At 39.2% G+C, this 15,772-nt stretch overlaps 1 protein-coding gene across 3 annotated transcripts in view; it reads left to right on the forward strand.

The window, feature by feature from the left end:
* The window catches only part of nup205 (nucleoporin 205), a 108,128-nt gene that overhangs the window by 7,459 nt on the left and 84,897 nt on the right, over positions 1 to 15,772 (forward strand). For all 3 annotated transcript variants that reach the window (XM_072552470.1, XM_072552469.1, XM_072552468.1), the window contains exons 2-8: positions 541 to 683; positions 1,270 to 1,441; positions 3,199 to 3,343; positions 3,969 to 4,128; positions 5,089 to 5,317; positions 7,065 to 7,229; positions 13,982 to 14,157. In XM_072552470.1, the coding sequence (XP_072408571.1) occupies positions 541 to 683; positions 1,270 to 1,441; positions 3,199 to 3,343; positions 3,969 to 4,128; positions 5,089 to 5,317; positions 7,065 to 7,229; positions 13,982 to 14,157 (1,190 nt within the window). The remainder of the gene's footprint in view (positions 1 to 540; positions 684 to 1,269; positions 1,442 to 3,198; positions 3,344 to 3,968; positions 4,129 to 5,088; positions 5,318 to 7,064; positions 7,230 to 13,981; positions 14,158 to 15,772) is intronic.

The following is a 15,772-nucleotide window of genomic DNA, read 5'->3' on the forward strand; positions in this document are numbered from 1 at the left end:
TCCGTGTGAATCTCCGCTGGACACGTTCCAGTGCCAGTATGTCCTTCCTGAGGTGTGGGGACCAAAACTGGACACAGTACTCCAAATGGGGCCTAACCAGAGCTTTATAAAGTCTTAGTAGTACATCTCTGCTTTATGGTTCATTGAGTATTTTGCATCTCAGTAATGTGTGCTTGAGTTATATTTTGGTGTAGTGCTCAAGTGGTACTGAGGATTTTTGAATTCTCATTCTTTTTTAGTTTGTCTGTTTGTTTTATGAATAAAGTTCAGTCCTGAGTGCTCAGGATCTTAAAAAGGTGATTTAGTAGTGAACTCTCATAGAAACCATTTTATTAACATTTATGAAGTCCCTGCTGTTCCATAGAGTGAGGCACTGAATTAAGTTGCCTTTTCATGGCTTACTGAAGTACGTTGTGGCTCAATACAAAATTCTTAGACAAGAGCTTATTTTCAAGTAATGAAGCTTTTTAAACATATCTTAGGACTTTCCTGAAAAATGTGGCCACGAATGAGTAATTGATTGGCTTCTGTTTTGTGCAGCTGCCAGTCTGTGGGGGCCATACAAAGAGATATGGCAGACGGTGGAGAATGTGATCTGGAAGCGTGTTCCAGAAGCTGTTCACCTGTTGGATCTCACACTCAAAAAGCACAAGCCGGACTTCATCTCTCTCTTCAAGAATCCGGTGAGTTTTTCACACCTGTTTATTTTGTAATTTCTACCAGTGGAGACGTGCAGATGGATCACAAGAGAAAAGGCAGGTCTGAAGGTCTGCACCAGCTTAACTTCATTTAACAAAATAAAGCGACTCATGCAGAGTTGAGAACCCAAATAAAAGGCCTGGTAAATCAACAGCATACAACAACAAGATCCTCCAGTCTCCAATGGATTAATATTTGCCAGATGTTTTTTCATTTAACGAGAAATGACCAACAGGTAGTCGAGTCTTGGTTCATGACAGAGACCAATTGTTGAGCATCCATTTAACAGGTCAGCTCACAGAAAATATTGGGAATTGAACCTCTGATTTTTTGATATGGCTCCTGTCGTAAACAACAAGTTTTTAACTGTGATTTTCCCAATTCTTATGACATGCTGTTAATACAGCAGTCATTCACTGATTTGAGTAATAGAACTGAGAAAAAGTAATATGTAGCAATCTTTGAAGGAGCAAATATAGAAACTTTGATTTTAACTTCTGTATTGATCTGACAAGAGGGTCCTTGTGAAGTTGGATTTAATGGGGATTGATCTAAGTTTTTTTGGTTCAGGCTAAAAATGTACAGCACCGGGAGAAAGTGAAGAAAGCCAGCATTGATGGTATTGCTATCCAGGGTCAGCAGGGAACCAGGCTGCTTCCAGAACAGCTGATCAGCGAGGCTTTCATTTTGAGTGACCTCTTTGACATCGGAGAGCTTTCTGCAGTGGAGTTACTGCTGGCAGGTCTGTGCTTTTGAAGTTATTCTGTGAGTGGTTTTACTGAAATAGTGTTTCAAACTCTGATAGCTGAGCACAGGACCGTTGTCATTAACATTTGCATCTGTGTGCTTTATCTGAACAATTCACAAAGCATATTGCATTCATTATTGTTCAGCTATAATGTTACCTCTCATGTGTCTATTCTCTTCATCTCTGTTCTTCCTGGACTGTTCATATGTTCTTTTATCTACCCACTTTGCTTCTTTACTTAAAATCAAAGCTCACTACATTGTGACCGAATTCGGCTATTCTTTTCTGGGACTTCTGTGTTTAAAGGAATAAGGTCTTGCTTAGCTCTAGTGCTTTTTTTTTAAATGCTAACCAATTAAATCATTTTAAAATTTTGTCACCATTTGGCAATGCAAAATGCAGCAGCCAATTTACACACAGTAAACTCAACAAACAGCCATGTGTTGGCGAGTAGGTTATCGTTGAACCAAGATCACTAAACGCAACTAATCTCCATGACACCAGGGAGAACTTTCCTGCTTGTCTTCATATAGAGCCGGGTGACTTTTTTTCACCTTCAGCTGAAGGACAGATGTGGCCTCCGTTTAATATAGCATCCGAAAGGCACTACCTTGTGGAGTTGAATGCTGAACAGTAGCTTTGATTCTTCAGTTTTGACCCATTTGTAATTGTTTCTTTGTATTTGAATTAATCCTTCATAAACATATTATTAGAATTCTTTTAACTGTGGCACGGAATGCTCTCCTCGACAATTATTTCCATTGTGCTCCAGGTTACGATGGCAGCCAATGTTTCCAGTTAGTAAACTGCTTTTTGTGTTGATGTTAGTCAAGTGTTTTCCTTGTCGATTCCCAAAGTACGAGTCTCACAATGTCAGTGTAAACCAGCCAGATTTCCCCAAGGACAGCATCCAGCAGGACCATTTTTTTTTTCTTTTTAGAAAACAAGCTCTGAGTACCAAATGTAGTGTGTTGACATTGCAGTTGGTGTGGTGAAGTAAGATTTGAACTTTGGGAAGTTATAGTGCCAGTCCACACTGGCAGATTTGCACCAACTTTTTAGTGTCATTGAAATTGATAAATTTTTGTTTGCTTAATTCCAAGTTAGGTTTCAAAATAAAGGTGGGTTTTAAGATGAGTGTCTTTTGTAAACTTGTTATTGAGATGCAAGCCCCGGCAACGTTTTCCTTCAGAGCTATTTCGGAAAATCTGCATCACTAGTATCGAATGTAGACAGCTTTTGTCTGTAACTGTTGTACAGCATATTCTTCATTTCAAATGTGACAGAAATATGTGTCAGGTGGTGGTTAGTCCTCTTCTAACAATGAAGGGGAGCAGGAAGAGCTATCAGAATGGAGAATATCAATGTTAGTATTTTAAGGAGGAAGCATTACCTGGATGATGGAGTACAGTTAATTTGCCTGCTGTAGAATTCTCTATAACTTGAGTGGATATGCAAATACTAATAACAATATGACATTGAGACATCTTCAGGTGCCTTTTGCGTCACCCAAGCAAGGAGCCACCTCAACCTTTGCAGTCATCATCCAAAACACTCCTATGTCACCATCCTCTCCCCAACTCTGAAAAGCTTTTTGGCTTCTTTAACTGTGTGTTACCTGTAGGTCATTCTTGAGAAATTTGGATCCGTTGTCAAGTATCTGCTCTCTAAACTTCATTTGCCAAACAGATTGGTGATCGATTTTTAGCTGCCTTATGAATACCTCTTACTTGACCATATTTGTCTTACAGGTGAGCATCAGCTGCCCCGTTTTCCTGGTTTGACTCGTGGCTTGGTTGCGATACTGCTTTATTGGGATGGGAAGAGGTGCATTGCAAATTCTTTGCATTCTCTCATACAATCGCGACAAGGCAAGACTTGGACTCTGGAGCTCAGGTCAGTTCATAATTCTGATCAAATTAAATAACTGCACAATAAAACTTCAAAACTGGTACCATTACTGAATCTGCTTCTTGTGGGCTCCTCAAACAGCATTGTTCAAAAATAAAGATATGACAGAAAACACATAGTATATTGGATTCTACGTGTCTTTCTATTTAACTTCAATAATGCCACTGCTTAGATGTTGTATGGTGTGTTGAGTTACATGTACCAGCATGATCCCATGTTTAGTCCTGAATTGGCTCCAAATTGGTTGACTTGAAAAGGAGCACAATAATTGCCTCATGACCCCAGCTAGAATGGGGAATAGGAAGCGGCCACCTTACTCAAAGTCTTGGTAGCCTGAAATTGTCCCCATCGTATATTTGCTTTGGGGCAGAGAGGACCTCCAGTGCAGAGATTGGTAATGCGCACTCTACATTACACAAAGTAAACTTTAACGTGGAATATTTTTCATATTATTTCCATTAAATATACCATTTTTTCAAATGCAGTAGTCCGCTGATTTATTCTCATGGTTAAAAGTGACTCGGGTTCTGGCTACATGACTAAGATTAACTTACTGAGTGGAGAACAATCATTTCACACGTTGGGAGTAAAAGTTCAATCCTTTTTGCAGTTCAGAGCTTGTATCCATGACAACACGGTTTACTGACGAATTGATGGAGCAGGGGCTGACTCAGAAGGTGTTGTGTTTGATCAATCAAATAAACCTCAATAATGAGTTCGAAAAACTGCAAACTGCCCGTGGCTTGGGCAATGCATCTCATCGCAAAGGGGTAAGAGAACACTTTCTTTGATTTGCATTTCTTTTGCTTAGTAATTGATGGAGGAGCTGATATAAACGTCTTTGAATGTTTGAAATACTGAAGAATAAATGTGTACAGGATCTGTGGCTTGAGAAACAAAAAAAAGTCCTTCACCTTCCTTTGTAACCATTTACCCTGCCTGCTTGCATTCCTGCAACCACATCCCCACTACTTCCAATCCTCCAGTCTCTGCTTGCACCCTCTGCCCCTCCCAACTGACTCCACTATGCCTCGAAAACCCAGGCTCTCCTCCCCTCCCCCTCCTCCTAAATGTCTTCCCCACGAATTTTGCCCAAACTTCTGCTGCACTTTCCTTGTGCCGCATTATTGAAAGTCTCTTAGATCCCTTACATAGTCAGAAACAACCTTGTATAAATAGGATTGATTGCTTTTTTTTACATAATTTTATCCCAGAGTTTCAATTGGGTGTAAATATGGTCTTGCTTAATTCCAACCTGCCATTACCAGATTAATATTCATCAGGTTCAGTAATATTGTCTGTATTTTAGACTCTCAAAAGCTCTTGAATGCTTCTGCTTCAGATGTTACTTTTGCGTGTAAATATTTTTGAGTATTGTCTTGTAGCTCCCACAACACAATAGTTTTAATTATACTGCTGTGTTAACTGAGGAACTAAATGTAGCTTTAAACCAGCCATATTCAAGTCTGACCTGTATTTGAGATCCAAATCTCACTCTTCCTCTCATCTTTCCCCCTCCCTCCCTCCCTCTCTCCAAACATATTTGCTCTGAAGATGTCTTTGTATTAGGGCACCATGCATAAAAATAATCTGTTAAACCTACATGTCACTCTTGACACTTTTCTGTTTGTTTAGGCTAGCCTAACGTGAACACTCTCTTTGGAACAAAATGTATGTGTTGTGTTTCAAATCTTGCAGGACATGAAAGCATCTCTCTGCTGATTCTCTAGGTCTCTGATCTGATCAAGGAATGCCGTCAGTCTTTGGCAGACTGCCTCTTTGCGTGGGCCTGTCAGACACCATTGAGCAAAGATGACACCTTGTTCCTGATTTCCCATATGGAGTGCGTCACACTAGAGGCTGACGGCACATTGGAAAATGTGAACCTGGCTCTCCTCATGGCACTGCTCTATTGCTTTGATATCAGCTTTTTGGAGCATGTCACCGAGGATCGAGAAGGTATGAGAGACATGAGAAAGAAATGTTTTTGGCAGCAGTATATTTAAAATCTTTCCAATGTCAGCTATCTGGAAATATTACCACAAAAATTTTAGTTTGCATTTTCACTTGGTCTGGTTGCACGTTAAGGCTGTATGCTGGGGATAAATAGCAAACTCATTCAAGTTACAAATAAGTTCAGCCAATCTTTGTATAAATAGACAGCAGATTTGATAATCCTACGTTTTCAAAACACATCGCTGTTTCTTTCTGATCTAAATTCAAAGTCCAATCTGACAAATTTCTCCAAGAGTCTTAGACTGCAACAAGGTATTCCTTTGAATACCCTCAGCCTGTTTCCCTAATCTGATATGTCACCGTGATCTGTGTAAAATATGTTGATATGTGCACACACTTACACACACGCACACGTGTACACACACATACACGTACACACACACCCCTAACAAAAGCACAATGACATGGATGTGAGAAATCTTTTTTAAAAAGTTAATGTTTGAGGTCAATTATCATTCATCAGAATTGCTGTCAACAGCCTGAAGCACAAATGCTGTACTCTAAGGTGTGTTGAGTATCTCTAGCATTTTCTGTTTTCATTTATTACTGCTTTGAAAGGTAAATACATCAAATATTACACAGAATCAATAAAAAGTGACATTCTGACTGTGTCCATCCCCAGTCTCTGATAGGCACCGAGCAAGGCGATTAACTATTTGTCTGGCTAATGCTGGAAGCTGTTTGGTTTGCGTCTTTGTCAGCCAAATTCCTACAGTTGCTGAATAAACCCTACAGGGTATTTGTACTGAGTGGTGTGCCTCTTCCCTTGAGGTAACAACCTTGGAACCAACCGAACAAAGGTTTCCCATTTGTACTAGGCTTAGTTGGAGATATTGTGAACATAACTGGTTTAATGTTTGTTTGTGTATTGTGTCTCAATATTATAAATCACATAAGTTAAAACTGGTCAGATACACTGTTGCTAAGTTCATGACGAATGATAAAGTGCACATATATGTCCTGTGATGATACAGTTAATTTGAATTTACTAGTGTGTTTTTGTGTGTTAGGTTTACTCCCTCGTTGGGAGCTTTAGGTTTCATTGATGCAGGATGGTGAGTCCCAAGGGTTTCATGTGCTTTTCGCCATGATGCACATAGTGTAACATCCTCTTTTATGGAGTGAGGAACTAACAGGGGTTGGCTTGCACATCTGAACTGTCCTTTCTTTATAGGATTGGCACAATTCATGTAGCTGGCTCTGACTCTTTTAAAGTTTAGCTTTGCTATGAAGGAATGGATCTGCTATGAAGTCCAGGTAATGTGCATCTGCATTCAAATTGTATATCTCCTGGTCTTCATTTCACCTCCCCCAGGCTACAGTGTAAACTGGAAAGATTAAATGGAATGCTGAGGATACACTTAGCTAATTCCAGTAACACTGTCCAGAAAATGCATATCAATGAACAAAAAGATGGGTCTGATGATCCCTCTTAGCGAAATAAGTGTTATATATGGTCATGCATGAAAATTGGGCATTTCACTGTATAATTAACAACTTCACTTGAAGGACAGGTGTTTCACTGGAGATATAGGTCTGTAAATGAAATGAGTAGGTTACTAATTGCATTCTGAGGTGAATTTATTCTTCCCATCATTTTTAAAAGGTTAAAATAGGTTTCTAATTGCATTTTGATGTGAGTTTGTTCATCCTTTTTTTTGTAAAAGGTTAAAATATTTTCTCTCGTCAGAATTAATTCATCAGCTACCATTGTTAACAGAACGACAGTACGTCACTGCTATCCATTGCAAACTGCAGAACTCCCAGCCTTGGAAGCTAACAGGCTTACAGGCTGTAGTCAGATTGGCTTGGGCCTTGGCACTGCGAGGGATTTCACAATTACCTGACACTACAGGTACTCCTTTTTGTTTTCCCTGAATACTGCTTGGTAAGATTTGGTTACTAGTTTTGAGTATTAATCTATTAAAACACATGTAATTGAGTTGCAGTGGAGTAAACCTGCCCATTCATTTCAAGTGAAAGTCATACATCTTGTTTGCTTTTCTTTCTGTTGGCAAAATGCTTCCCACTTTTTTTTTAATCTGGCTCCTAATCTTTTCTTGTTCACAACTCAGACATATTCCTTGCAAATGAAATTTATAATTGTTACTTAATTTTAGAACATACAGAAGAGGAGCACAATTAGAATATTAGACCTCACCCCCCAAAGAAAGCTGGTCTCTCATTCAGTAGGTTAATGACTAAGGTTTGATGTAATTGTACTTCATACCGATTTTGCTTGATTCGTTGCAGTGAAAAGTTAATCTCTCAACCTTGAACATATGGATAACTAAGCAATCACAGCCATCTGGGTAAGACAATTCCAAACATGCACGACCTCTCTGAGAAAAGAATATCACCCTCTCAGATCTGAGTAATCCATCTGATTGCCCTAAGATTGTGCCCCTCCCTAGTTCTGGCCAAAACAAAAACAGTGTACGTTGTCAAGCTTCTATAGAATCTTCCATGTTTCAATTAGATCATCTTTAATCCTTCTAAACACCAGATAATATAAACCAAGTTTGCCGATCCTTTGTTCGTAGGTCAATCTTATCATCCCAGGAACAAACCTAATGAAGGTTCAATGCACTACTTGCAATGCAAATGCTCGAACCCCTTTCAAAAAGAAGACCACCCTATGATGAGAAATTTTCACTTACTGCTAAAATTTTTCACTGTCATTTGTTCCTAGGTTCCCACAATTTTGTAAGCCTTTTATGTCATCTACTGAGAAGACAGACACATACCATTTTTTCCATGACAGTTACAATGCAGTTGACTGCACCATCTCCTTCTCCCACTTGATTTCATTGCTCTTGTCACATTCTTGCACCTCTAACCACAGCCAGAAAATCACTTGCAATGGCTTCCCTTCCTGCTCCAGTAGTTAGTATGGCTTCCACGAAGAATCTGTTCTTGGCAATGTTTGTGCTTTTGTTTCGTCCAAACTTGACTATTCCAATATACTTCTAGCCTCTGGGAACTTGAGGTCATCCACGGAGCTACAACTCTTGTCTTGTCTTGCAAGTTGTAATCCCCTATCACCCCCAGTACTCAAAGCCAGTATTAGCTCACAGTCAAGCAACATTGTGTTTTTAAATTTCTCATACTTGGCCTTGGTCTTTTATCATCTCCTCCGGCTCCACAATCCACTCAATTATTTATATAGGGTGTAGATTTGCTGGCTGAATTGTAGGTTTGATATCCAGATGTTTCATTACCTGGCTAGGTAACATCATCAGTGGCGACCTCCAAGTGAAGTGAAGCTGTTGTCTCCTGCTTTCTATTTCTAACTTTCTCGTGGATGGGGTTCCTGGGGTTTGTAGTGATGTCATTTCCTGTTCGTTTTCTGAGGGGTTGATAGATGGCATCTAGATTTATAACAAACACATAGATCTAGATGCCATCTATCAACCCCTCAGAAAACGAACAGGAAATGACAACACCACAAACCCCAGGAACCCCATCCAGGAGAAAGATAGAAATAGAAAGCAGGAGACAACAGCTTCGCTTCACTTGGCGGTCGCCACTGATGTTACCTAGCCAGGTAATGAAACGTCTGGATATCAAACCTACAGCTCAGCGAGCAAACCTACACCATAAACCTCAACCTGAGCTACAAACCTTATTTATTTATATTCCACTTAGCCTGGTCTTGTATACAATAGTAGCCATGCCTTCAGTTGCCTGGGCCCTAATTTATGAAATTCTCCGTTTATCTCTCTCTGACTTTCTATCTCACTTTGTTCTTGAGAGGCTTTCCTTAATTTCTCCCTCTTTGGTTGCACTTTTGGTCAGCTGGCCTATTGTCATCTCGCATAACTCACTGTTGTAGTTGGCCCGATATGAAATGCCTCATGATATATCATTAGCTAAAAAGCATTATCTAAGTGTTGTATTTAATACCTATACTATTTCCTTCATTGCCATTGTAATTTCTCTCCTCTCAGCATCTAAGTGATCAATGTTTACTTCTCATTTTCCTTTTTTAATATAGGAAAGAAACGTTTACCAAAGTCCTACGTATCTTGCTAATTTACTCTTGTTCTTTTATTTCCCACAATTGATTTTTATAAATTTTACTTTGGTTTTTATAAAACCTGCAATTTTCAGTCTGGTACTACACATTACAATGCCATTGGCTGTGGCTTCTAATCTAATATTATCCCAACTTCTCTAGTTGGTCACAATTGGATGATAGTTCCTGAGAAATGTTTGGTTTCTTGGTATATATTTATGTTGAGAATTTTGTGCTATTTGTTCGCATACAGTAGTATCCCCTCATAATGTTGCCTCCTTTCTCTTAATCTAAATTTAATCTGATTATTCTGTATGAAACACTTCAGCATGATTTATTACATTTATACTGTGCCTTTTTAATACAAGTTTTTGGTTAGGGTTGGTGTTTGCTTTCCTATTTCTCATTCATCCAACCACCTGGAGTATAAACAGGCATTGTTTTTGTTTATTCGTACATGGGATGTGGGCATCACTGGTTGTGCCAGCATTTGTTGCTATCCTGAATTTGATCCAAGTGGCTTACAGGGCCATTTTAGAGGATAACTAAGAGTCAACCACATTGTTGTTTGTCTGGAGTCACATGTGGACTAGACTCGGTATGGATGGCAGATTTCCTTCCCTGAGGGAGATTCACGAACCAAATCGGCTTTTACAACAATGGTCAATGTTTACATGATTGCTATTCAGCCGACTTTTTTTTAATTCCACATTATTGAACTCAAATTTCAACATCTGCTGTGGTATGATCTGAGATACAGAGGGAGTTTTTGAGTGCATGAATTAATTAAGTTAATTTGCATGTATACCAAGTAATGAAGGAGACTAATAGGATGGTGTCCTTTTATTATGAGTGGAATTGTGTATAAATTTTAAGGATGTTATGCTTCAGTCGTACAATGCATTGGTGAGACCACATCTGAATCAGTAGGTTGTTGTTTCAAATCCCCCTCCTCGACATGACACTACAGTGTAGTGCTGTCTTGTCAGAGAAGTCTTTTTTTTTTTAAACAAGTCAATGTAACATATCCCATAGCACTTCCAAAGAGGATTAGAGAGTTATCTCTGGTGCCCTGGCTTACATTTCTTTCTTAATCAAAATTCAAAACACACTATCTGGTTGTCATGACTCCTTTGCTCTTCCAAGTAATGTAATGGGATTTTTTTACATCTGTCCAAGTAGGTAGATGGAGACTGAGTTCAATCTGTTAGACAAAACAGAGCACCCCTGACCGTATTGGTCTCCCTCAGTATTCCACTAGAATGTTGGCCTTCTTGTTCTGCTGGATCCCTGAGTGAAACTTGAACTTGAAACCTTGTGATTCAGATGTTTTTGTGTGCTACCCATTGAGCCACAGCTAATACACACTATGCTTTAAGAAGTCTGGTTATGAATGTCACTGTATAAATGAAAGTCTGTCTTTTCATCACTCTGGTATCTTTTACTATGAAATTACTGGCTAGGCCCATTGCTTGGAAAAATTGAGATCTCAAACATCTTCATCCTTCTCAGCTCTGCAACTTACGAGCATACAAGTATATGAATTTGGAGCAAGAATAGGCCATTTTATAATTTTGATATGATTATGACTGATCTGATTGTGGCTTCACTTCCACTTTGTAGACTGCCACCTCTATCATTTAATTCCTCTGTCACTCAAGAGTCTGAATCAGTCCTAAAAATATTCCACAACCCAGCCTGATTGCACTCCAGAGAATTCCAGACCAACAGCCCTGAGACAGGAAGAAAAATGTCTTCACCTTTGTCTTAATTGTGAGAATCCAATTTTAAATTGTATCCTCTTGTTCTAGTCTCTTCCACATGGTAAATTGCCTCTTAATCTCCACTCAGTTCGATCCCCTCAGGACCATCTTCTAAACACCAGTGGATACAGACTCTTCCTTTCTTCATAAGATAACTCCTTCATCCAAAGAAGTAGTCCAAGTGAGCTTTGTCTGAATTGCTTCTAATACTATCCTTTCTTGAGTGAGGATACCAAAACAGTACACTATTCTGTACGTGTCCCATCAAGATCTGCATTTGTAACATAATTTATCAACTTAGTTATTCCGTTCCCCGTGCAATAATTGACAAAATTCCACTTACCTTCCTAATCAGGTGATGTATCTGCATGATGACATTTTGTGGTTCCTGTATCAGGGCACCCAGGTCTCACTATATTAGAGTTCTGCAATCTGTTTCCACTTAAATTGTTTCTTTTTCTTCTCTTCCTGCCAAAGTTAACATTCTCTCAAATTATATTAATTCTGTCAATTTTTTTGCCAATTCACTGAACCAGTCTAAATTCTTCATAGACTCTTCATATTCTTCATAAATTATTCATAGTCTTCACATTTCCTCCCACTACTTCAACTTCAGAATGAGACTGGGGAGGGTGGGGTTCAAACAATCAGATTCAGGGGTCTGTTAATTTGAGAGAAGGGATAGAGTTCTGGCAATGTGTAGGGTGGTAGAGAGAATTTGTTAAAGTGGGTGTTCTAGGGCTGTATCAAATGCATTCTCCAAATTTCCCCTTCATATGAGTTTAGAACAAAGAAAATTACAGCACAGGAACAAGCCCTTTGGCCTTCCAAGTTTGTGCTGATCCATATTCTCTATCTAAACCTGTTGCCTATATTCCAACGATCTTTATCCATCTATTCCCTGCCCATTCACATTTTGTCTAGATAGATCTTAAATGACACTATTGTGCCCACCTCTGTGGTTCCTGCTACCCACCACCCTCTGCGTAAAGAACTTTGCACGCATACTTCCTTTAAACATTTCCCCTCTCACCTTGAGGTCGTGACCCCTAGTAATTGAGTTCCCCACTCTGGATAAAAGCTTCTTGCTATCCACCCTGTCTAATACCCCTTATGATTTTGTAGACCTCAATCAAGTGTTCCCCCCCCCCCCCCCCCCTTCTTTCTTTCTAATGAAAATAATCCTAATCTAGTCAACCTCTTTTCATAGCCAGCACCATATCAGGCAACATCCTGGTGAACCTCCTCTGCACCCTCTCCAAAGCATCCACATCCTTCTGGTAATGTGGCGACCAGAATTGTATGCAGTATTCCAAATGTGGCTGATTCCAAGTCCTGTATAACTGTAAGATGATCCGCCAAATGTTTTACTCAATATCCTTTCTGATGAAGGAAAGCATGCCGTATGCCTTCTTGACCACTCTATCGACTTGCGTTGCCACCTTCAGGGTATAATGGGCCTGAACACCCAGATATCTCTGTACATAAGTTTTCCCCAGGGCTTTTTCATTTATCATGTAGTTCACTTTTGAATTGGATATTCCAAAATGCATCACCTCAAATTTGTCTGTGTTGAACTCCATCTACCATTTCTCTGTCCAACTCTCCCATCTATCTATATTCTGCTTCATTCTCTGACAATCCTCTTCACTGTCTGCTACTCCACCAAACTTTCTGTCATCTGCAAACTTGCTACTCAGACCACCTGTACCTTCTTCCAGATCATTTATGTATATCCAAACAGTAGCAATCCCAGCACGGATCCCTGTAGAACACCATTGGTCACAGTTCTCCACTTTGAGAAACTGCCTTCTACTACTACTCTTTCTCCTGTTGCCCAGCCAGTTCTCTGTCCATCTAGCTAGTACATTCTGGACCCCTTTCAATTTTGCTTTCTCCATCAGCCTACCATGGGAACCTTATCAAATGCTTGCTGAAGTCCATGCATAAGATGCTTACAGCCCTCCCCTAATCAATCTACTTTGTCACTTCTTCAAAGAATTCTATTAAGTTGGTATGACATGACCTTCCCTGCACAAAACCATGCTGCCTATCACTGATATGCCCATTTTCTTCGAAATGTAAGTGTATCCCTTAGTTTAGCTAATTTGCTTTAAGTAATTTATGTGAAGTTACCTGTCCATCTCCAATTATTGCATTTCTTTTGCATTTGTTGCTGTATCTTTAATACTATTTCTCCCTACCCTGCCCTGTCATGTTTAATTTTGATTATTGTTAATCAAATGTAATTTTAACCAATCGATTGTATTAGCTTTATTAATCCTCTGATTGAAATGATTGGTTTAATATAGTTTGTTGAGGTGCACACCTATTTCCTCTTGGCTTATCTTTTATGCAAATGGTACAGACTTTCTCACTGCAGCTTGATTATTGAGGGTTTGGCTGGTAAGGTTGCAATTTGGAAATTCAAATCTCTTACCCTGAAAAAGTGGGCGTGAGGGTGTTAAGCTGTTGTAACTAGTGCAAGTGTACATCACAATAATGAATAAGGGCAAGGAAGGTCAACTGGACCATTATATTTCATCTCCAGGCCGATCTTTACTCCTCCTTATCCCTCTGACATACATTGCAGAACTGAAGCACTGTATTGCAGCCATATAGCTATGAACTTCCTCAATTGCTGACATGGCCTTTACATTTTCATCACTTGACAAATCCTTGGTGGTATGTATTCAAGGAAACACCTTCCTATTTATAGAATGTGTACCTTAAAATACAATGATGTTTCTGTTGTGAAGTTGACTCTGTGATCTGAATGTTAATTATTGATGGGTTGAGTAAGTATACATTTTTCATCAACTACAGCACTGACAGAGTTTACAGAGGCAGACGAGATGATTGCAAACATGGCCATTAGCCAGAATGCCTTCCTTTTCCTCACTGATGCTGTGGTGAGAGCTGAGGGTTTGCACCAAGATGAATTCTATATCCGTAGGATTCACAATCTAATCACAGATTTCTTGACACTGATGCCAATGAAGGTAAGTTGCAGAAGTTTATTCAACTGGTCCACGTCAACGCATAGCCCCTGACAACTTGCTGCACAAGTAAATTTCCTTTTGGGTGCCCTGACTTTGAATTTCTGTCCCTTGTATTCACCCTGTCGCTATGCTGAACACGAAACACCATTTCATCATTCAATGAGATCTGTTCCCAAGTCCAAATAAAACAAGAATATCTTCCTTTGACCTCTCCCATGGAGTGGAATAGAGATCCTTTGGACAAATTCATTTGAAAACACGAACTCATTTATGTTGTACCACTGCTATCTTCATGGTTCGTGTTGACTCCTCATTTAAAGAGGAGATTCTCTTCTCATTTTTGACTCCACAGCTTGCAAATTCCTGTTTAAAAATCATAATTCCTGTCAGTTTGATTTAATATGTTAAGATTTTTTTTGGAATGCTGTAATGGGATACATTTGAATGAACTAAGTGGGTGAAGAGCCTGCTGGTTTTGCTGAGATATTGGGCTCCAGGTGTCTCACGAAACTGAATAACTGCACGTCAAACTTGTGATTTATTATTGATCATGACATGTGAAAGCTATATTTTCATTTTAAAGAGCATATTCTTGGAGTTTGGCATATGCACATTCAATAAGTTTAACTTTGAACTAACAACTGGAGATGGAATTACATCTCATGTAAATGTTATCCTTGTGAATTTATACGGAACCATTTATTTGAACTCAGTATGTTTAAGGGATATAAAAACTTGTCAGCTAATCAACCAGTAGTAAATTCTTTTTTTTTAAAAGAACAAAAATAGCATTTATTTATGACAGTGGGGTCAACTTTGGTATTAACTGTTACTGGGTATACTAATGTCAGTGTAATGCAGGTATACTCCCTTATTCCAGCACACAACTTGAGATCTGCTGTTCTGCTGACAAACATCTGATGTCAGGAATGAATTTTACTGTTCAATTGCAACGCTTTTGGTTATTCGTGTTAGACATTTTTCAGGAAGAAGTTTGTTCAGCAAATAAAAACTTGGGAAACAAATCCTACAAAGCTAAGATCACCAAACCATCAAAACGATGTAATACTAGCTGGCACTTTAAGAAAATGCTTTGGAGCCCATTGAATGCCGAAATGGGTTAACGCTTGAATGAAGAGTTAACAATGCATTGCAGAGCTTGTCCTTAGACAAGTTCTTGAAACTGTTGACCTCAAGTATCAGGCTGTCTGGAAACAGGAGTCTAGTTCTGAATAAGTGGCTGATTATCATTGTGGTCTATGGAAAGCTTTTACAAGGAGATGCTGGAAGTTAATGTTTAAGTTGCAATTTGAAACTGAATCATGGCCCATCTTGTACAGGTAGACAGTAAGGAACTATAGGTGGAAGAAGGAACAAAGAGGTGCAAGTGCCCTCTTTGTGACTCCTTTAATAGATTCATACAGTAAGGAAATAGACCCTTCAGTCCAACTCATCTGTGCCGGCCAGATGTCCCAATCTGACCTAGTCCCATTTGCCAACATTTAGCCCATATCTCTCTCTTCATGTGATCATCCAGATTCCTTTTAAATTTTGTAATTGTACTCACTTCCATCACTTCCTCTGGCAGCTTGTTCTATGCATATACCACCCTATG

Source organism: Chiloscyllium punctatum, chromosome 32, assembly GCF_047496795.1.
Source record: "Chiloscyllium punctatum isolate Juve2018m chromosome 32, sChiPun1.3, whole genome shotgun sequence".
NCBI classification, from domain to species: Eukaryota; Metazoa; Chordata; class Chondrichthyes; order Orectolobiformes; family Hemiscylliidae; genus Chiloscyllium; species Chiloscyllium punctatum.